The sequence below is a fragment of the Typha angustifolia genome, chromosome 15 (genome assembly GCF_048772165.1).
Source record: "Typha angustifolia cultivar Huaian chromosome 15, ASM4877216v1, whole genome shotgun sequence".
NCBI classification, from domain to species: domain Eukaryota; kingdom Viridiplantae; phylum Streptophyta; class Magnoliopsida; order Poales; family Typhaceae; genus Typha; species Typha angustifolia.
The window spans coordinates 21,071,636-21,093,818 of NC_133253.1; the positions used below are offsets into that span (position 1 = coordinate 21,071,636).

The window sequence follows — 22,183 nt, forward strand, 5'->3', positions numbered from 1 at the left end:
TCATCAATACATTCTTTCTGCACATCCTCCTTGAAATGTTAGAGATAATCCCAAATTCTACTGCTGAATCTTCAAAAAGCAGGGCGGTTACCAGCGGTAGCATGCTGAACATAGATACCAATTTCAATTGCCTTCAACGGAGCATCACATCTAGGCATATATGTGTCCACGGCCAGAACATGCAAAAGCACCAGTAAGTCAAAATTATTTTCGAACAGAAGATTGGTATATAGACATAATCTGATACAAAATAGATACAGACAAAAAGATGACAATCCACATTTTCAGCAAAAAAGATATGCAAATAGTCTTCAATTTCTTTTACGTTATAAAATTTGACTAGCTATTTGGAAACTCTAGAGTTTTAAGAAACAAACCTGTTGAATACGAGAGATGGAAGGAATTCAGAACATTTTGTACACTTCGTACTTCTTGACATACCAAGAAATAAGTTACAAGGTAGCAAGAATCCTCCATTCCCTTCAGAAACTTCCTCTAAAAGCATTCGCTTGTTTATTAGTTCACATGTACAGAACTGGTAGGCTGGGCAACTTCTCGGTAGCAAACTATAGACTAGAGAAACAAAAGCCTTTCTCTTTCTGGGGAATCAACAATACAGGAAACAACTCTACCTTGCCGCTAGAGGATTTCATCCAGGCAGTAATCAAGAGAACCCAAAAGGCTAATACCAGCTTGTGTCGAGAACTTCCAGAAGTACAAAATGAGGCCTCAAAAATGTAAAATCTGAGAAAAACCATCTCATATGCTGCTTGAAAAAGACTGGGGTGGCAAAATTGTCAACTCCAAGGAGTAAAATAACCAGAAGCTATCACTCAATTCCTGACTACCAGCAAGCTAGCTCTCTGTTGGAGTTTACAGAGCAAACTCATGTTTATGGTCTGATCCTCATGGTGACTCCATCGCTTCATGACTTCGAACACATCCTTGATGACAGCAATCTCATTTTCCCTCATTCCATCTAGAAACTTGTCTCCAGATCCAAGCTTGTGCTTTCCATAAGTAGACTCAAAGTCACTTGACTTCTCCATGGCCTTTTCAAGTACACAAAAAGGTATCCCTGGGTTCACAGACATGGTCAGCAATAGCTGGCAATATACCTATGTAATGTTGCTGAGTTATTTGGAAAAATAATTCTGCGAGAAGAAAATCTTAGTACTTATGAGTTTTCATCTAGTCCTTCATGTTATTTGTAACCCTATTCTACAAGCACTGGGTCAGCACTCCAAAAAAAGGTAAAAGGACTACACATTAACAGAGAGGATAGTCAGGAAAATACCTGCCAAACGAGCAACATTAACACCATAACTTTTGGGACATGAACCAGATGCTAGTCTGTAAAGAAAAGTAACTTCTTCTACACCTCCTTCCCCTTTTCCTATTTGGCAAGCCATGTGACGAAGTGCTACCTGTGAAGGATTGGATATTGAAGTGAAGAGATGAAGCATTAAGGTGCACAATATGCTGAACAAAAGGATACAGGAGTCGCAAAGTACAAGGGAAAGGCAAACCTTGTCATCTTTCTCATATTCTATTGCTAACCGATGGTAGTGTGTAGAAAACAAGCCTCGACATTGTACATGACGAACAAGAAATTCTAGAACAGAAGATCTGTTAATCAAGCAAAAATCATCCATGAGAGATATTTATACTCAGAACCTTATATTGCAGAAAAACCAGAGCTGGCACATTTGGCAACATAGTGGCTATTATTTAACATGTGCTAATAAGGAACACCTTTGTAACTCTGTGATATGTGTAGAGAACTTACGCAATTGCTTGACCATCAGAAGTTGAGGTACCTCGCCCGAGCTCATCTAAAGCCACAAGAGAATTCTTGGTGGCCAAAGACTGCAATATAAGGGCCAAACAAAGTTCATCCTTATGAGGGGTGATTCATTATGACATAAATCAGTAAAGGAAGCATGCATATGCTCATATAATAAATTAATGAGACTTCTCAATTAAAGATTGTTATTCAAACTTCCAAGGAACACTCACCAGCATAGCAGCAGTTTCTGTAAGTTCCACTAAGAATGTGCTTTGACCAGCCATAATATGATCCCTTGCGCCCATTCGAACAAAGATGCGGTCAACAGGAAAGAGTTCGAAACTTTCTGCTGGAACATCCGCTCCAATCTGTAAAAGAATAAATATGAATAGGAGAGACAGAAGTAAAGGCAGATAAGCTAAGAGAAAGTATGTCACCTGTGCTAAGATTACAGCCATACAAACTTGGCGCAGAAGGGTTGATTTACCACCCATATTTGGACCTGTAAGAAGAATAAAGCTGGCCTGACCCAGCCCACCAATACTAATATCATTAGGTACAAAAGAACCCTTGCCTAAGACATCACTTCGGAGGACAGGATGCCCAAGACTTGTGGCAGACAAAGAGGGGGTATCACCCGAACCACATGGTTCCTTGATAATTGGACGACACGTTGGCCCCTCGTAGTAGTTGCTTGCAATTGCAAGACTAATCAATATATCTAGCTCTGCATTTTGTACAGCATGGTACATTCAGTGATTCAGACAAGAACTCCAAAAATAAGGCAGACAAGATATTTACAAATATAAGTTGCCCTCTCTCAAACTTGCAACTATGAGAAATTTCTAAGGAGAATATTAGTAAAAAAGTAGGCTACCAATTAGAATTTGAGTTTAACAATGGTTTAAGAAAAAAGAGTTGTTGCTTCTGATACAAGCTAATTGATAAGATGGTATATTGGATGGTCAGGCAAACCTATGGAATCCACTCGTCAAAATTAGTTCTACACATACATTTTCCAACCTTTCTCATTTGTGGGTTAAATAAATATGATAATTTCTAGTTCAAAATACTTAGTTATCTTTGGCCTAAACTGCATTATCTTTTTCTCATAGATAGTGATGTGCATTCCGACCGCAACATTGTTTGAGAATATGTATATAAGATTCTAAATTTCTGAGTTAAGTTGCTAAACTATTTAGTTGATCTATATTTTGTGAATATGTACTAGATGTACAACCTTAGTTCCTTGCTTTTGCCTTTTGGATCTTTTTAGCCAATCTATGATCTCAGTAAAAGAACCATAGGAGCTGGTTTTACCCATTATCAATAACTCTACACATACAAGCGCATTCAGTATCTTCTAGGAAGACATACCATACATCTTGTGTATCAGGGAATGTGCGTAAATGAGTCATCACTAAAGAGCAGAGCTACATTAGGCAATTATAACACATACATTGGAAAATGGAATAAGAGATACATAAAACATAACCATATCATTGAAGGAAAGATACCTGCAGTCACAGAAACCAACTGTCTCCACTTGCTATGATGCTCACTAAATTGCAGGATCAACCTATGGAGAATGCCCTTTAGTTTAGATTCTTTCTCTGTCTCGGCTTGAGAAAGTTCTGACAGTAACTCCTTGACTTTTGGTGTCCAATATCGGAAGTATCCCTGGAGTAGAACTAATGCACTTTAACTTGAACCCTTTGAAAAAATGGCAGTCTATTAAGTATGTTTCCTAAAAGATAATCCTAATAAGTAGGATCACCTTATAAAATTCTACAGCCGTCAAATAACAGCAATAATACATTAAGATCAGCAAAGGGACGAGATACTTTTCAGACTCAAGCATAACCTACAGTCCAACACTTGAGAGCTAATTAGCTCCGTACAATGGTCAGTCAGTCAATAACAAGCTCAACGCACATTTACGTTGGTTCCAAATACATCTGATCCTATGAGGATTTTTTCTCTGATAGACTGCATTCTCAAGTGTAACCAACACTTGAGAGCTATTTAGTTCTGCATAATGGTCAGTCAGTCAATGACAAGTCCAACATACATTTTTGCTGGTTCCAAGTACATCTGATCCTATGAAATTCTTTTTTTCTTTTCTCTCTGATAGACTACATACTCATTGTACTTCTGTCAAAACTCAAAAGGACTTCTACTGTAGCTATTTCAAGTATAGTTTTCTATTGCAGAAAAATCATTATTAACGTCTCTCTTTTATCCTCCTCAACTTTCTTTTATCCACCTCCCAGTTCTGCCAGTCAGAGAGAACTGAAGGAGTTCCGGAAATCCAATAACTACAAGAAGACTCTCTAGGGTAGAAAAGGAAACTAGGACAATAAAACTTCAACTAACATTGACTTGCACAACGGATGGCAAACAATTTCAGAAGGCTTATTAAGGTTGAAAAGAAAACTACGACAAGAAAGCTTCAACTAATTGACTTGCACAATTGGCAGCAAACAGTTTCTTCTCCGATTGAAGAATCTTAGGTGAGAAACAAAGAGTATGATGAAACATGGAATCAAGAAAATTTGCAATAACAAAAATAAGAGGATTTACATCATTGAATTACAAGAATATCCCATACTTCTATTATCTTCTCTTGTTTCATATATATTCATAAAGATTCAGGTAGAAAATTATTTTACATTGTTTTTTCGGCAGCCTAAGTATTAGGGGTTGCATCATAACCAATCACAGAGATTTGTTAATGTAAAATGTAAAACTAAGCATTAAGAGGAGCTTCTTTGATCTTATAGTAATATATTTTTTTAATCAAAGAACTAGAATGGTAAAAAGAAAAGTAGAAAAGGTGTATTCTAACATTATGTTTTTATTCCTAATACCTTTTTCGAAGATTGTAGCTCGTAGTTCCGAGGAACAGCTCCCCTCAAGCTCTCAGGTACTTCAATCAGGTATGTATCCTTTCCCACAGTGACATAACTAATCTACAAGAACTTTTGCAGTTATAATTCAAGAAAAGATATCAAGCTCCAACATTTTAGTAAATAGCAGCTTTTCATCATACCGATGCATCTCCCAATAGTTTCTGTTGCTCCTTCAGGTACCTTGAGAGACTAGATTCAATCTCCTTTATTGTGTAACAAGCAGTGTCATATTCAACATCACAACCTTCATGGGGTATGATACGTCCTGTACGATCAGCTTCTGACCAATCAAATGCATCTCCAAAATGATCTAAAATTGAAGACATGTCTGGCAACCCTTTGCCTGCATACAGCAATGCATCACATTGTGCACAGAAGAAATAGATGGTACAAGCAACAATCAGCATGGTCTGCATATGCTACATGCAAGAAGAATACTTTGTACCTGGTGTCAACAATTGATCGAGTAGAGTAGATTCTGTATCTGCGAGAGCTGCGCTAAGGGAAGAACATGCTTGAACCATCAGTTTGCATCCACGCAGAGCAGCAATGAACTCTTGCAGCTGCTTCTTTGCTGCATCTTCGTAAAGAATCACTCTCTTGGCACTTCTTCCATTAGCCTCACTGTTTTTATCCGAAAAAACTTTCAGGTTTCTGTCATTGAGATATATTTACTGAAACATAGCTCTATTTTGAACAATATTTTGCAAAAGCAGCTTACTTAGCCATAGCACCACAACCTTTTGCCCAGAAATAGAAATTCAAAATTATCCAATGAGGAATGCATGTTCTGAAATTAGCTATAATTCTTCATGCTACATGCATACATGCCCATAGAATCTCAAACCATTCATACTGTGACAGATATTCATCAAATTGTAAGAGCACACTATAAGATCCTATTATCAGTCACAATAGCTAACAAAATGCAGGTGAAGAATGAGTTGAAAAAGAAAATGTTTCTTATACATATAGGAAGGATTTAGAGGTTACCAGCTACCAAAGAGGCGTGCAAGCAAACGTTCCATATCTGGGAGTCTTGACAACTCTTTCCGAAATTGAAGTCCAGATGCAAGGCCTGCAGTCTGACAGATGAATATTATATAAGTGACGAACTTCACAGAACCAGAAAAGAGAAAATAAGTATCTGTAGCACAATCTGAATCCGTATTTGCTATCCTTGTATAACAACAATCAGACCAAATCTTATTTTCACACTTTGTGATGAGCACAATTTGTCAGACCAAGATATGAAGATACTCAACATTAAGCAATGCCAACACCTTCAAGAAAATAAAGACAAAAACGCAGTCTTCAAAATATAAGGACCTTGAAAACTGCAATAGCATCTTGGCGTTCTAAAATTGACTTCGTATCAAACAATGGCCTTGCAATCCACCCTTTAAGCAGCCTTTTGCCAAATGCTGTAACACAACGATCCAGTTGAGCAAACAGAGTCCTGCAAAGATAGACAATAGCACCTTAATACATCATGATTTGATTTATACAAGGATTCCAAAATCTTTCAAGAGTTGCAACTACCCAGAGGGACCACCACTTCTAATGTTCTCCAATATCTCAAGATTTTCAAGCGCTGCTGCATCAAGTATCATAAATGGCTGTTGAGGAGTCTTAATCATTCCCGAGCATGGAAGTGGTTCAAATTCAGCACACTTGAGCAATTTCTCATCCAGAAAGGCTTGCCTTAAATAAAACAAGCAACCTCCAAGAGCAGAAAGAGCATATGATCCACTTGTGCCTGAACAAACTAGCTTATCCAGAAAATGAGGCAAAGCACATGAATTGGCCTCCACATTATCTCCATCAGTAGAAATGCCACCATTTGGTAATACTGCTAGATGCTTCAATAGGCTATAATATTTTCTGATCTCAGTAATAGTTTTTTCAGCATCCCAAAATTCTAGAGAAGGAACCAACTGATTAACTAAAGGGTTTCTTGTGTTGTTCTTTAAGACTCTTTCGGTTTCTGGACTGAGCATCTTAGAAGGTTTTATGATTTCCACCGGCCTTAGTTCAGACAAAATTGAGCACAACCAATGGCGTTCAGAATCATCTTCAAACTAGCACAAGCAAAATACTACATCAAACAGGAGAAATGACAAAACTATCTACATCACAACCAACTAAGTTTACACTTTTCACAAAAAATAATTTTATACTTAAATTATCTATCTACGGATTCAAAAATGAGAAGGGAATCCTAGAGCAGTCAGAATAGTATACCTGCCCTATGATGAACTTGCTTGTGGAAACATCGACCATGCAAAGACCTATAACAATATCTTTTTTATTCTGGTTCTCCATAAATTGGTAATTTTCAGTGACTGACATTAAATACGAAGCATCAGGAGTCACCAATAATGACTCTCCTTCAGTCAGTGTTCCCTTTGTGACCATAGCACATATTTCACGTTTCACAACCTTAAAGAAACATAGTAACATCAGTCATTAATACAATAATCCTGGTTCCCATGAACTGCAAAAATAGGTTAAAACTGGAAAGTCAATCACATTTATCATTAAACTTTTTCTCTGACTGGGAACATCTAGTAATTACAAATGCATAATATGAGAGATATCTTTCAGTGGAGAAACTTAAATATTATCAGACCTTATCTTTAGAACCCATTTCCTTACGACGAAGTTCAAGCTGTTCAGGTGTTTCTGTCTGCTCCACAACAAGAACACGATAACCCTGAAACAAAGTGAATTGATCGTCCATATACACAGTCAATCACGTTAAGATGTCCAATTGCAGCAATTTACATTGATAATTATAGAAACAATACACACAAGACCAAACCTTTCTAGCTAATTTCTCCAAATTCACTGAGAAATTCTTCTCAGGAAATCCACAATGAGGCTGTTCTCCCTAAGTTCAGAAAGGGCAACAAAATAAGAAAATTGAAATAGGAAAATAATCAGAACAAACATGTATGGAGTTTGAATGTCTATAGAATGTCATATACAAGCCCAAAAATCGAATATATACTTTTTCATAGCTAAAAACAACAAGAACACAAACTCAAGTTAGATATGTACCTCTACTAGCCTATGCCAGCCTTGGTTTAAGAATAGTGTATATAATGAGAATTTGTAAAGAAAATACAAGATTAATATAAGTAGAAAACTAGCCTCAACAATCTCTAGGCACATTCCTCCAATTGACTATTTTAGCTAGATTCCAATAAAGTCCATGATGAGACATGTCAATTGAATCTTTTTCAACACATAACTACAGTTGAATTACTTCAGAAGATAATAAATTAAACATATGTACAAGAACTATGAAATGATGTTGAATATGTCAATACGATATAAAAACAACAAAATACAGATCAAGCAAGAAGATATCCACACAAATAAGATGATAGGTCCAATAGTATACACTATTCAGTTGATAATCCATAAACTGGATAAGTTCAAGCAACTGAAAAAGCAGAGATCAAACTTCAAAATTGCAGATACACAGATAATGCCTACCTTCATATATTGAAGATCAAGCTCCCTAGCCCCGATATGTGCATCCATTTCAAACAATTCATAAAACTTGCCCATCTACCAAGAAAGTATGACATTACTTTTTGTGACCAAGTAGTTAGGATCCTAAATATGTCGATATAAATCAAATTTCTCATATGATTGTACCTTGAAGAACAAAACTTTATCCATATGCTGCGACTTGAACTCCCACCATTGCCTCTAATGATCAATCATATCAGATGGTACATTAGTCGGAAATGGCAAAATAACTTCAGAAATGGGTTCACAATGAAAGTAACTACCTGTCCACCTGACAAACTCTTCAAGAACCCTGGGGGCAGGTAAAGAGTTCTTGGATCATAGTTGACATCACCAGGCCGCCTCCCTTGTGCATCTTTACACCCTCTACAACCAGAGTAAATAGAGTACAGTAAAGAGAAATTGCCAAAAGATAAACCATCAGCTTAACGTCATACCTAGCCCACATGCAACATTTGAAAGCACATCTCAGTGAATAGTAAAGCTCCTTGACATTAACCATGCCTTAAAAGTTAGACTTATGTAATTGACATCCAGCCATGCAGTAACTGTCATATGCTTTACAAAGTAGTGGGCAAAAAGCCTTTTGGAAAGTATTAAGAAATGAAAAGGTACATGAACATAGTGCACCTCTTTCTTTCATGTACTAATAAATGTCGCTTAGCAGTCACTTCTTACTGTTGAATCAGACTGTCGCTTGTTTTTTTTTTTTCTTGCATGTCTTTAGTTTCACTATAAGAGTGAAACTATTCACTCAGGTGGAAGCTGAGACAAGAGGAAAGAAGACCAAAATAGAGTAGGTTCGAAACAGGAAGAAGGATGCAATTGTAATTCCTTTATCCAGGATAATAGCCAAAAAGGAGAATGCAGAAAACGGATACATATAGATGGACAATAGAATTTCTTAGATAATGCTATGTTGCTGCCTTCGAGTTTCTATTGCAGAATATTGTCAAATCTTCTAAGAAGAATAAAAAGTTATTTACTCAACTTTATTTGGGTGGTCCAAATTATTTCACAAGAACTCTCCTCTCTAATTAATAAAGTGTCTTTGACTTAGATCACAGTAAATTAACATGTCTCAGTAGCTATTGCATGTGATACAACTTGTTTTGGCCTCCCAATTATATCTAATTAATAAACTTCTATAATTATATTCCCAAGAGCAACGATGGTCGTGCCACAGGCATGGCACAGCATGGCACATGCCGCGACACTTGTCGACCGTGCCGTAAAAAATTGAGAGAAAAAAATAAGGGATACTCACCTTCGCCTTTGCAGTTGCCATCGCCGTCGCTTCGTCAGATGTTCTAGCTCGAGAGAGAAGGGGGGGCTTAAAACTTAAGTTGCGGATCCGGATTTGGATTCTCTCTCTCTCTCTCTCTCTCTCTCTCTCTCACAGGCTAGCGCATTCGACGAAGCGAATGCGAGTGGCAATCAATAGCTCAACGATGAGGTTGATAGTGAGCGGCAAAGCTATTAAAAGGGTTGTCGTGCGGCACCCCTCGTGCCACATACTGGTCGGCACAGCCTAAATATATGATTTCTTCTTTTGTCCTCCCAAGAAAACAGGCAGCACAAGACACCGATTATATCAGATTATATATGTAGCTCATGCCATAAAAGACCTGAGACATAATTAGCCACTGAAGCTTAGCTTACAAGAACAGGAAAGTAACTAAATGTATGAGAAGAACGGAAATTGATGAGAAGATAAAGAAAAGGTGAAAAAGCAAAGAAGAGATGTTGTTTCAGCTTTTCCTTGTTATAATTCAACAGGCAAAAAGTCAAAAAACCACTAGAGACTGAAGCAAATACCCTTCAGAATGCCTTAGCTTACTGTAGCAAGACCTTGAGTTGATTCCACATTTGATATCGATGTCAAAAGTGAAGAAAGATGCTTAGGACAGGCCTGTGGTCTAATTAATTGGTTTTGCAAACTTCTAAATCATTAGATATTATGACATATTGCATGGAGATTTTCCTCATCTAAGAATAGTAAGGCTCCCATAACTTGTCAGGAAACATATAGTCAAATGCTAGCCCTTTTTCCAGACAAAAAGAAACCTTAGATAAGGGAGAAGTCCCAATAATAAAGGGGGCGATAAAGTTTTACTCACTCCCTGAGAAATCTGAACTTCTCTGCTTCCCGTTTTTCGAACCTTTCAGCTGCTTCTCCAGTAAGGTTGCTACTGATAATATCCAAAGCTTGGGACTCTACATTACCAAAGTAAACAGTAATTCATCATAATTTGTGATACAACAACACAGCACAAAATGCTTCTCAACGTATTGTATCAAACTTGAATATGTTATGCAGTGGATTGCAGCATTTAGAGTGTTAAGAAGATTCAATATGATGAATAATTAGTGGTCTTGTGCATCAGTAGTACCACACTGTGCAGAAATGTATACCCACTTCAAAGAATTCTAGCCAAAAGGATCAAGACTCGGCATGCCCAAATATTCAGCCTCAACATAAAATTACTGTCTGAAATATCAACTATGAACTCTTAGAGATCATTTTGATGTACTACTAGTCTTAGAACAATACTCACTTTGATTATTACTTACTGACACAGAATTTCTGCTTCTTGATATCTTCGACGCAATTTTTGACGCACTTGCCCCTTCGTCTTCATCAAATCTGAACTTTTTAGCACAGTCCAATTTCCCAACTTCAAGCTTTTTCCTTTTTCTCGCTGATGAGGAACTTCGTGACTGCCCCGTTCTTGATCTTGTCACTTCCTCATCATCGTCGTCATCCAGCTCTACCTCCTCTGAATCATCTTCCAGAGCCTCCTCCTTTCCCACACTCTTACCCCACTCCTCATCATCAGTAGAATCATCCGCATCATCCTCATCCTCTTCATCATCCACGTCGCCTTTCTGTCCCTCTGTCTCTGCAGGATCCGACATCCGCCTCAGACGACGCAGTTTCCTTGGCTCCTCCTCCTCCACCCACTCGACCTTCTCTTTTTTGAGCTGGATGGCCTCTTCCTCGCCATCATCATATTGGATCACGTGCTTCCCGGAGTTCTTGTCAAAGGATTTGACGCGACCATCGTACCATGCTTCATCGAGGGGCCAGAACACTCTGATCTTCTTGCCGACCACCTCCGCCGAGTGGGGCTTCTCCTTGGTGGACGATGAAGGGGTTCTTGGGTTGGAAGCGGGAGAGGGAGGGACCTCAAGAGAGGGTTTCTTCTGCTTCCGTTGGGACGGAGAAGGATCTGTGCTAGGGCTAGGAGAAGGGTTAAAGTTAGCGTCCGGGCTTGGCTTGGGGCGAGAATTAGAGAGAGGTGTGGTGCTGGGGCTAGGGTTTTCTTTGGGGCCGGAGAAGAAGGAGGTGATCTGGCTCTGCTTCCGGACCAGAGGCGACCGGCCATTGCTGAGGCGACGGGAAGAGGACATGAGACCGGAATTTTAGGGTTAGCTTGCAAGAGAGAGGGAGAGAGAGGTGGAGGAGGAGGATTTATAGAGTGAAGAGTAACGGCCGGAAAGGATGGGGAGATTTGGCGGGAAGGTTGCAATTATCCATGTCAGCAGGCTAAGCTCGCCTGTCGATGGAAAAGGCCGTAGTTTGAAGAAAATAAATAATATACAAGTAAATAATAAGGATAAAAAGGGAAATAAATAAATAAAGAACAGCTCGTAAGCTTTCTCTCTATTTTATTTATTATATTTTAGACAACAAATATTTAAACATGGAGAGGATAATTGTTCTGTTATTCTTTCATCCTGCTAAATTTTTCCCCTCTCCACTCAAACACAAAGTTTTCATTTTCTTTCTTCCTTTTACTTTTTTTTTATAAAAGAAATGATCTATTGATTGGCTGTCACGATTATTATAAAGAGTGCTGCTAATATCAACAACCAAAAGAGTAACCAACGGGAGAAAATATGATCCCATCCGTTGATTTGCTGAGAGTGCTAGGAACTCATGATACTCATAGGTAAGTGAGAAGTTCTTTCGCAAGTTACTAAAGGGAACTCATTAAAAGCATTGAATATGAGATTATTCATGTAGATCCATATATTCTATAGGAGCAAGCTAATGATAGTTAGGAGTAAGGCTCTATCAAAAGTAGGCAGAGAGGTGCTCTTGACGACTCAAGATCCTTTCGCTAGGAAATACATAGTTAAAGAAGTCGACGATTAATTTGCTTTGCTTCATCTATATTTAATCGGAAACTTTTTTCGCGAATCAAACAAAAGAAAGTTAATTTAATATCATAGATCATAATATTTCTTGAACCAAAGTGAGGTGACGATTACACCATTCCAGTAGATTTAGTTATTTTCTCTACTAACATAAGGTGATAAAGAGTACATGGCTTTGTCAAGAGTAGAAACGATAAGTAGAAGCATCTTTAATTATATTTCTTAAACCGCCAATGGTGGACGCAAGCATCATAAGCACGCCAAAGATAATGCATCCCTACAAAAGAATCAATAGCTCATAAAGAATACCCATTTAAAAAAACAAACAAAAATAATATATAAATTAGATTCAGAAAACTAGTTACCCAATTCACCATCCAAGATACGCTAAACCTCCTAGGCTTCTTAATTGCTAGCCATATTATGCAAGGAAGCTGCAATTATATTTCAAATATATATATATATATTATCAAATTTAGTAATATACATCTCAAATTATGCATAATTTGAACGTTAAACTTACAAAATATGAAGTTGGTGTGAATCCAAAACCTCCGAAGAAACCCAAAAGATCGGCAAAAAAGGGAAATGTCACCCCAACAAACAGCGTGAAGGCTGCAAGATGAACAGAGGTTGATTAATTTGCGTGTACATATATTGATAATAATGTTTAAGAATAGAGACATCATAATTTCCATGTTACCAACATAAGAAGATCGAGCAATTAGACGAAGAGCAATCCCCGGTGGAAGCTTCAATCTTGTGATTAGTAGTGTCTCAAGAGTGTCAAAAACTGGCATAGCATATACCTGCATATATAATTAACTTTAAGTAATTACGATTACATAATGACTTACACTGTTTACCAGGAAAAAGAAAAGCTAGATATTTAAGACATTAAAGTTATGTTGAAGCTTAGATATTAAGTTTAGAGGATATGTACCATGTTTTCTTCCACTACATATATTTACTTGCTTTAGATTAGTATACATCGTTATCATATATTTTTGATAATAGAAAGCATAGACACTGTTTACTTTGAACGAAAGATATAATAATTAAGATAGAAACATAGTTGAAGGGGTAAAGTATTTATTTTTGTCCAAATTAAACACGAGACTTCCTCTTACTTGGTAGCTTCCAATGACATGGATGACCACCATAAGATTGGCAGCGGCGATGAGCCACTGCGGCCGCCTGAGAGCCATGAGGACGTTGTCGTCGACGGCCTGGCCAAAAGTCCAGTAGCCGACCATGGCCACAGGGATGTAGCAGAGGGCGGTGATGAAGTAGGCGACGACGGTGCCCTGCCACATGGGCACCTTGGAGGGCTTCGTCGGCGTCGAGGGGATCGTCGCCTGGATCTCGAGGACGACGCCATGGCCGGCGTAGGCGAATGCTACCTGCCCGAGTGCACTCAAGACCCTGAACACGGAGTCGGATGATCCAGTCTCGTCGTAGCCGTAGCTTACGTTGTCTACTGGCCCGTGTGCGAAGCAAGCCACCCATGATATGGTGGAGTAGCTTCGTGTATAGAAACACGTAGAAGTAAAAAAAACAAAGTGAGATCATATGTTCTATTTGATTGACATAAGTCATGAAATCACAAAAAAGAATCAGAAACTTATTAGGTACGTAGTTAGCTGTGTATATAATATACATACCTGAGTGACATCACAGCTGCAGCAAAGGAGACTGCGGCGATGGAGTTGAGATTGGGAAGCTGAGATAGAAAGAACTGAAACCCCCCAAAGATGCAAATCCAGTAAGACTGACGCATGGCAGTGCAATTGGAGCAAACAATCTCCATAAACTTCTCAAGACACTTCCCCCCTGTGACCATGTACACTGTGTCACACCCGATCTGAACGATCAACTGCTGCGGCACAACGATCCACAGCCCGAGCCGCGGCCCGAAGGCATGCTGCCCGAGATCCCGGTACCGGTCGAATCGCTTCCCCGGCACGCACTCGTGGAGCTCGATCATTAGCCACAGGGTGTACAAGGTGATGCACCATGACAATACTAGTGCTAGTGTCCCAGGTCCCCTGTAACAAATGGTTTTAAGTTACGTACTGTTAATTGAATTGCTGCATGCATGCTGTGTTATAATGTTCATTACCAGCCTAAATGAGCCATGGCGTAAGGCAGGCTGAGGACGCCGGCGCCGACCATCGCGGTGACGTTGTGGAACGTTGCATACCACCACTTGGCCTGGCGAGAGGCAGACTCCTTCTCGTCTACCACCTGAAAGCATTCAGTGTGCTTAGGAGTACTGCATGCAAGCAAGTAAAGAAGAAGAAAGAATAATTGTTCCCAGACCTTGGGAAGAATAGAAGTGGAAACCATATTGAGGTAGATAGCTAGCTTTGTGATCATATGTGAGGGTTGCATTAATGCCATATATAATGTCTTAGAAGTGGTTGTCATGATTCAGAGTTTGTTGCTATTAAAAACACAGTGTTAGATAAGTAGCTGAGCATCTTTGCACAGAAAACTTCCATTGGTTTTGCGAAAGGAAAAGGGGAGGTCTAAATTCAATGTAAGATATATAATAGAAAAAAAGGTATATATCCAGGATGGGATATTTAAGCAGAAAGCAAATGGCTTTCTTTCCGCTGCCATTTAGACCAAGATATCAAAACGTGTGGAATCATGCAGTGTTTTTGGTAGTGGATTTTTGTCCATCATATTTAATTGAGCAAATCCTTATCCTTAAGCATCTAAACCACTATGTTAAACTGCTAGGTTATGAGTGATATGATGGCAAAGTTTTGGTTGCTTTGTGCCTTTTCTTATGCTTTCTTTTTTCCTCCGCTTTGTGAATGATTAGGGAATTGACATAAGGAGGCTGTGGGCATATTTCTTGCATCTTTCTTCGGCTCATTTGAGTAGATCAAATTTGGAAGTTTTAGCTGGGTAAGGATTGAATCAACAAACCATGGATGCTGATCACAAATCCATGGGAAAAAGAAAAATCAAACTTATAATCTCTTTAATGAGTTAGTAAGACTATCCATTGATAAATAACTTAGCAGGGAGCAGATCGATCTTTTGTAGCACAATTTAATCTGTAGGAATTTCCTGCAGGGTACTCGGCAGAACTTGATTGAAGTCTAATCCTCTCCATTACTTTAGAAGACTAGTATAAGAAATTATTTTACAAAAACTAGGATTCCTCTGTCTAATGATGTGCTTGGTAGAACTTTCCATCCTTTCTGAGACATAAAAGAACGAAAAGAGAAGCAAAATGGGAGGATGAGACTTCCTTTATTGACGGCGTGCATGCATCTATGTAGAACCTTATAATGGCCGGCTCAAGATGAGCCGCGTGTATATAATTACCTATTCGAGCATCAATATATATAAGAAAAACAAGGCCATCCTTCTATGATTAAATCTCTTTGCATGACATTGATTACTTAGTATGGCCCTCAAATATGTTTATAGCTTACACACTTGGAGTCCTTAATTATAATATGATTGCTTATATGGATTGGTGGTCCAACTGGTCCAAGAACCATATGAAAGAATATGGAAATAAAAATGGTAAAACTAAACTATAAAAGATTTTGAACGTTAAGAAAATATCCCGGCTCAACCAATAGCAATGCTAACCATCCTTCTTATATATTTTTAATAATAACTAAAAGAAGTTTAGGACCATATATCGACTACCGCCCCACTCTTTACTTCCACTTCCGCTTCCCTTTACCCTCCAAGAGTTCTTCTAGAGTTCTCCATCCACAGGCGCGGCAAAGGTCCTTAATGGCTCCCACCCAAACCTCCCACTCCCTCGTTCTTGCTTGGTACCACCAGCTCTTCGTATCTCCTTAGCCATGTATTAAGGTTTTTAGCGTACTAAAGAACGGATCTTTTTGGTTCTTGAAGGGGTTCGGGGGAAGATGGGCAGCTGGGCATGGGAGATTGGGAGGAGAAGGATTGGGTTTACAGCATAAAGGCCCTTGAACCATACAACGTCACCGCCGTCGTCGCCGGAAGCCGCAACTCCCTCGCCATCTGCGAAGATGGACGTGTACCGATCCTCGCTAATTGTTGATTTTTAATAGGCTTTATTGTCTTTTTGTATGATGCTTGATCTGCTTGTGTTGCAAAAATTGTAGCTTTTTACATGGGGGTGGAACCAGAGGGGAACCCTGGGCCACCCACCGGAGACGAAGACCGAGAGCGTCCCGGGGTTCGTTAAGGCACTCGCCGATGTCAAGATTGTTCAGGTGTCGATGGACGGAGGAAATAGTTCGAAGTGGGTTTTGGTTTTGATGCAATGCATATTGGTGGTTGATGGTCGATTCTTGTTTTGTTTCTGATATCAGGCGGCGATTGGTGGATGGCATTGCCTGGCGGTGGACGATCAGGGTCAGGCTTATGCGTGGGGTAAAAGTCTCAATTTTGATAACTTTTTTGTTCACCTTTGGTAAATTAATGGCTTATTCCTTGGTTTCAATATTGCAGCTAACATGTATGACGATATGTTGTTAACTTTTGGGATGTGGGCAGGTGGTAATGAGTATGGGCAGTGCGGAGAGGAGCCTGAGAGGAAAGAAGACGGAAGCAAGTCTCTCAGGAGAGACATTTCGATCCCTCAACGATGTGCACCAAAGCTCTCTGTGCGGCAGGTGATTAGAACACAGACCAGTTGCTTAGAATCTTTCACTGTGGATCTTCTTGTAATTTCAGTTATTCTTGTTCCTACGCAAAATACTTATCCACTACCTGAAATGCTTTATTCCTTCAAGTTGTCTGCTTTATCGCTTTTTGTATAATGTTACAATAAGCAGGGTTACTTTGCTAAGTAGTTGCACTTATGAAAATGGCTTACTGCAGAAATTCCTTTCAAACTGAGGTCTTCTTTATTCTTTTTCCTGAGCTACCTGTTACCCTGTCAAAACATTCACTGGCCCAAATCCTGCAAATAATTTCATTCTCACAGGTCGTAAGTTTTATTAACTCTGCTTTGTTATATGTTTCTGACAAGGTGTTCTGGTGGTTGTATCTTTAAATTAGTGCATCCCCTGTCATTCTTAAATAACTTCATTCATGTTAATAAATCCATAACGTTAGGGATTCTACAGCATCTTCCATCTTCTTCCCAATATGTAATTAGCTAGCTTCAGGCACCAACTTGTTTCTTATAATTCAGGTAGCTGCTGGAGGGACACACTCTCTTGTGCTGACACAAGATGGTAACGTGTGGACTTGGGGCCAACCATGGCCACCCGGTGATATGTATAAATCTCTTCCTTCCTTAAGTTGAATATACGTTTTTCTTGTTTTTGAAAAAGGACTTTGGTTTATATCAAGCCACTGATTCCTAGGTTGTATACCTTGTTTTCTTCTTCTGAATTCCTGCTTATCAGTAAGGTTGTTTTTCAGAACACAGATATCTACACCTGTAAGAGTACAAGGCCTTGAAAGGGTGAAGCTGATTGCAGTTGGTGCATTTCATAATTTGGCACTCTCAGAGGATGGTATTCTATGGGCATGGGGTAACAATGAGTATGGGCAATTAGGGACTGGTGACACTCAACCAAGATCACAACCTGTTCCTGTTGAGGGTTTATCAGGTCTCACATTGGTGAGTTCTACTAATTCATCATATTTTCAATTTTCATCTACATTGTTGCATGATTTGAATAACATCAAAGTAGATTAGGTTTTATCATTTCCATAAAACATAAATATCACTATAAAAATGCGTTCTTCTATATATCATTTATTACTATCAAATGGCATCTTTGTCAAGATTCTTGATGAACACTAGTTCAACTGTACAGCAAAACATGAGACTATTATTGAGGTCAGAATGTATGCTAATTTCTCTCAAGAATTATAATGTTAGTACTATTTAGTGAACTATTGTGATTCTTAATACAATTATCTTCATGATTATCATCGTTATCATAAAAGATATTGGAGGGAGATTTCCTTTTGTGATTGTATCTCGAAGTTTAGTTGATCTATTGTCAGTTTAAGTTGTTCTACAACCTAAATTTGATTGCTTATAGTAAAGAGAGTGTTTAAATGCATGAATATTTTACATTTCAAGGATAGAAGAGCACAAAACGTATGCAGCCTTTTCCGTGTATCCAAACGGACCATTTTCATCAATCCGCATTCCCACCAACTGGACACTTAGGCGCAAGCCTTAACTATTATCTCTGAAGTCTGAACTTGATCACATCTCAGTGAGTAAGGCATAGATCATGCTGAAGAACCAACACAACAGATTCAAGACCCAATACAACAGCGGAAATGTTTCATTATAAGTTCAGCTCGAGAGAGTTGGATATATGTGATAACTCTGAAAACTGAACAAGAGAAAATATTGGGAGTCGATCTAAGATTGTTGCTTGTGAGAGGGACTCAAAACGTATTGAAAAGTCAAAAGATAGTAAGAGAATGAAACAGCTACTGCTTATCTTTTTAATCTAAGATGAGGATGATTTGTGCTTGTGACTTTTGAGAAGAGGTAAGAAAAGCAGGTTTGAGTAGCTCCATTACACATGCAAATGCAACATTGAATGTCATATTAAGTCTGCTGAAACCATTGCAGTAGGATAGATGCATGCTAATAGTATTTAGAAGTTATATATAGATATCAACCCAATAGAAGACAATCCTTAGAGGCAGTTGCTTCTACTCTTTTGCAGTAAGGTTATTTTGCCATTATCATTTGCATGCTTTCCTATTCAATTAATATGATATTATATTTTCTATTTTCAATTTAATTATATAGATTCATCTATTCCACATTGAACTTTCAATATGAGGTTGTAACATTTTCTTTTACAATTTTCAGGTTGACATTGCTGCTGGAGGTTGGCACTCAACTGCATTGACAGATGAGGGAGAGGTATGCCATCCTTCCATTCAAGAGCCTCAAGTGAAGTATGAACCAACCTATTTGTTTCAGCTTTTTGATATATCCCACTGATATTATATGATGTCAACATGGAAATTCCACACCATTCAGTAAAAACATAACTGCATGTATGGTTCTTTATTTGTAATAAAAAAAGAGCAGTAAAAATATTGAATTAGAAAATGAGTCAAAACAGTTTAATGACTCACACCTATTAGTTGTTTTATAAACCTTCTTAGTATGAACTTAATGATCCACAGGGCCACAAGAATTATTACTAAATTTTTATCCCTATAATGCACGCCATTTGCAGCTCTTGTTTACCTGTTCTTGTGCACTCAAAGAACAAACTGGACCATAATTCTAGGAATAGTAATTGATTAGGTGGTTTTAATGTCTACTGGAAGCTGTTTACGCTATACCTGAATGCAAACCACGCATTAGCTGGTGAGGCTGTGAGGTGCCCCTGTTGATCACCTACTTACTTCTGTGGTCTATGTTGGGGGACCAACAACCTCCATTGCAAACGACCCTGGTGAGGCTGCGAGGTATCCCTGTCTATCACCAACTTGCTTATTTGGGCTATGTTGGGGGGTCAACCTCTATTATCAAGACTACTTGCTAGAGAGCGACGTTCTCTTAAGAGGACTCAACTCACTGAGGAATCAGCTTATGTTGGTTCCAACTTTCAACGGGTTTGAGTTGAAGTACCACTTCAAAATTGAATGATATTTCATTTGGCACTGTATACGTCTATGATTACTTTTACTCTTGAATAAATCTGCATGTTAGCAATATAACAAAACTGAGATTGCCGATTGTGCTTTTTCTATATCTCTAGGTATATGCTTGGGGAAGAGGAGAGCATGGGAGGCTTGGATTTGGAGATGATAAGAGTAGTAAAATGGTTCCCCAGAAGGTTCAACTTCTAGCAGGGCAAGACATTATTCAGGTAATTCCCTTACCCACTACAGCAAATACAATTTTACAGCAGTGAGAGTCTCTTTCTATGAAAATACTGATTTTCTTGCTACAATTTAGTTTGCTATATCTTCATGTTCTAGAGGGTTAGATTTGGTTATATTATAGAAACCATTCATGTCTCCAATCTCCAATCATTTTGAGCACTTGGACTCAATTATTTCACGTCTGCAGGTATCCTGTGGAGGCACTCATTCAGTTGCATTGACACACGACGGACGAATGTTTTCTGTAAGTATTCAGTTATTCTATCTAGTTGCTCATCTGAACTGGTGTTATGACCCAAACATCACGTCTTTCATCTACGAATGAGCTAAATTGACGAGTTCATGAACTTATCCCTTTTTCTGAGTCTGAGCTATCAATCACCTATTGTTTGGATTCTGTTCACTTTTGAAGTAAATCTGTGGATCAGAAAGAACGTATTATTTTAACTTTTTAAGTCAGTTTTTTGTCAGGATGTAAAAATTAGACTGGTAAGTTTTTTTGTCAGGATCTAAAAATTTGACTGTCTTATTTATAGTTCAATCAGAAGACTTGCAGAATCTATTTAAAACTGGTGTTTTACAGAAGTATTAGGAGAAAATTGATGAATTATAGTTCATGTAGAGATAATCAGGTACATTCTTTTTTAATCAGGAAGTAGAGCTGATTAAAGTCCTTTTCTGAGGGAAGAGTGACATTCTACGACAATGCAGACCATATGACCATTTGTAAATTTTTCTGTCCAGACAGTTATGTCCAATTTCTTTCCCATAAGTCCAAATGCCCATCCAATAGATGTCTAACGTTTCTCCTCCCAGTGAGCCCATAATTACATTAACTGGAATTAGATATTCAGTCCCTTTTTATTAAAAAATCATGATCAAGTTCCCGAAAAAGAGTATTTGTTTTGCTTCTCTCCTTTCTTTTGGCTCTGTTGTGTTAATTATAGTGGTGAAATTTGGTACTTATTGCTACCTGCACTGACATAATTGTGCTGTTAAATCATCAAGTTTAGTTAGTGAGAGAGGCCTACTCTTTCATAATTGTCCTGCGGTTAAAGATTGACTTTGAATATTACATTGTCACTATCTTTTACTGCTGAGTACACTAATATGTGGCTTTGCAAATGTTGACAGTTTGGAAGAGGAGACCATGGCCGCCTTGGGTACGGAAGAAAGGTGACAACCGGCCATCCAATGTCTGTGCCTATTAACTTGCCTCCACCAAAAGATGGTAGCAGTTCCGACGGGCAATGGTGTGCAAAGTTTGTCGCATGCGGTGGGCGACACACTTTAGCAATTGCTACATGGATGGATGAAACTGAACGGTCATAATAATCAAGTCAGATCAACATACCAGCTTTTCACTGGGCACTTCCATTATCAGCAGTTCAAGAACTTTGAAAATTTAAAGCCTGAAGACATCAACCTTGTTTCTTCTGAAAGAAAACCTATAGAGATGAATAAGGATGAGGAGAAGGTCTAGTCTAGTAATAATCTAGCCCAATTAGGGTTAATATATTGTCTCAAACAATGTGTAATCTTTTGTATGAATTGGGTGACCAAAACAAGCATCTGAATGTACTTATAGATGAACTTTGAGAGTAACTATTGGTGGCAAAAATTCTTTTATCTGTCCCTGGGTAAAAAAATAGTGGTTTTTATAGTAAGATGATCTTTAAAATGTGAAAAATCCAATTCTTGGTAAGTTTAGGGAGATTGATGAGTACATGAATGAAACGGTAATTGTTACACACATTTTGGGTTATGTTGCATTCATAAGTATGCAGTAGGACATCCATTTTAGCATGTTTAAATAGGACTAATCCAACTTGTAAATTGATTTGATTAGGTTCCATTCTACCTCAAATATGGTCGGATTAAACCTGAGTCAACACCACACAATTTTAAAAAGTCATATTGCAAA

At 38.4% G+C, this 22,183-nt stretch overlaps 3 protein-coding genes across 4 annotated transcripts; 1 reads left to right on the forward strand and 2 right to left on the reverse strand.

Moving 5' to 3' along the window:
* Positions 1-574: 574 nt before the first annotated feature.
* On the reverse strand, positions 575-11,811 carry LOC140777920 (DNA mismatch repair protein MSH6). Its single transcript, XM_073122344.1, has 21 exons — positions 10,803-11,811; positions 10,365-10,461; positions 8,508-8,610; positions 8,371-8,424; positions 8,206-8,280; positions 7,526-7,594; positions 7,334-7,417; positions 6,946-7,143; positions 6,244-6,782; positions 6,031-6,160; positions 5,695-5,786; positions 5,147-5,325; positions 4,842-5,044; positions 4,660-4,761; positions 3,307-3,469; positions 2,227-2,516; positions 2,020-2,157; positions 1,790-1,869; positions 1,530-1,629; positions 1,298-1,427; positions 575-1,078 (listed from the first exon to the last, which is right to left on the reverse strand). The coding sequence occupies exons 1-21, from the start codon at positions 11,656-11,658 to the stop codon at positions 834-836; spliced, it is 3,927 nt and encodes a 1,308-aa protein (XP_072978445.1). The 5' UTR covers positions 11,659-11,811; the 3' UTR covers positions 575-833.
* Positions 11,812-12,502: 691 nt separating this feature from the next.
* On the reverse strand, positions 12,503-14,651 carry LOC140779158 (lysine histidine transporter-like 6). Its single transcript, XM_073124140.1, has 7 exons — positions 14,531-14,651; positions 14,073-14,456; positions 13,539-13,932; positions 13,112-13,217; positions 12,932-13,023; positions 12,774-12,842; positions 12,503-12,685 (listed from the first exon to the last, which is right to left on the reverse strand). Exons 1-7 carry the CDS (start codon positions 14,581-14,583, stop codon positions 12,587-12,589), a joined length of 1,197 nt encoding a protein of 398 aa, XP_072980241.1. The 5' UTR covers positions 14,584-14,651; the 3' UTR covers positions 12,503-12,586.
* Positions 14,652-16,057: 1,406 nt separating this feature from the next.
* On the forward strand, positions 16,058-21,890 carry LOC140778075 (ultraviolet-B receptor UVR8-like). 2 transcript variants are annotated; one of them, XR_012107147.1, is made up of 11 exons: positions 16,058-16,217; positions 16,300-16,444; positions 16,533-16,643; positions 16,743-16,803; positions 16,927-17,045; positions 17,570-17,655; positions 17,803-18,004; positions 19,229-19,317; positions 20,133-20,243; positions 20,447-20,503; positions 21,394-21,475. XR_012107147.1 is itself a non-coding variant. In XM_073122607.1 (11 exons), exons 1-11 carry the CDS (start codon positions 16,177-16,179, stop codon positions 21,589-21,591), a joined length of 1,185 nt encoding a protein of 394 aa, XP_072978708.1. In that variant the 5' UTR covers positions 16,059-16,176; the 3' UTR covers positions 21,592-21,890. The 2 variants fall into 2 exon arrangements, 1 of the variants encoding a protein (XP_072978708.1); XM_073122607.1 differs by having other exon boundaries at positions 16,059-16,217; positions 19,229-19,282; positions 21,394-21,890.
* The last annotated feature ends 293 nt before the right edge of the window (positions 21,891-22,183 follow it).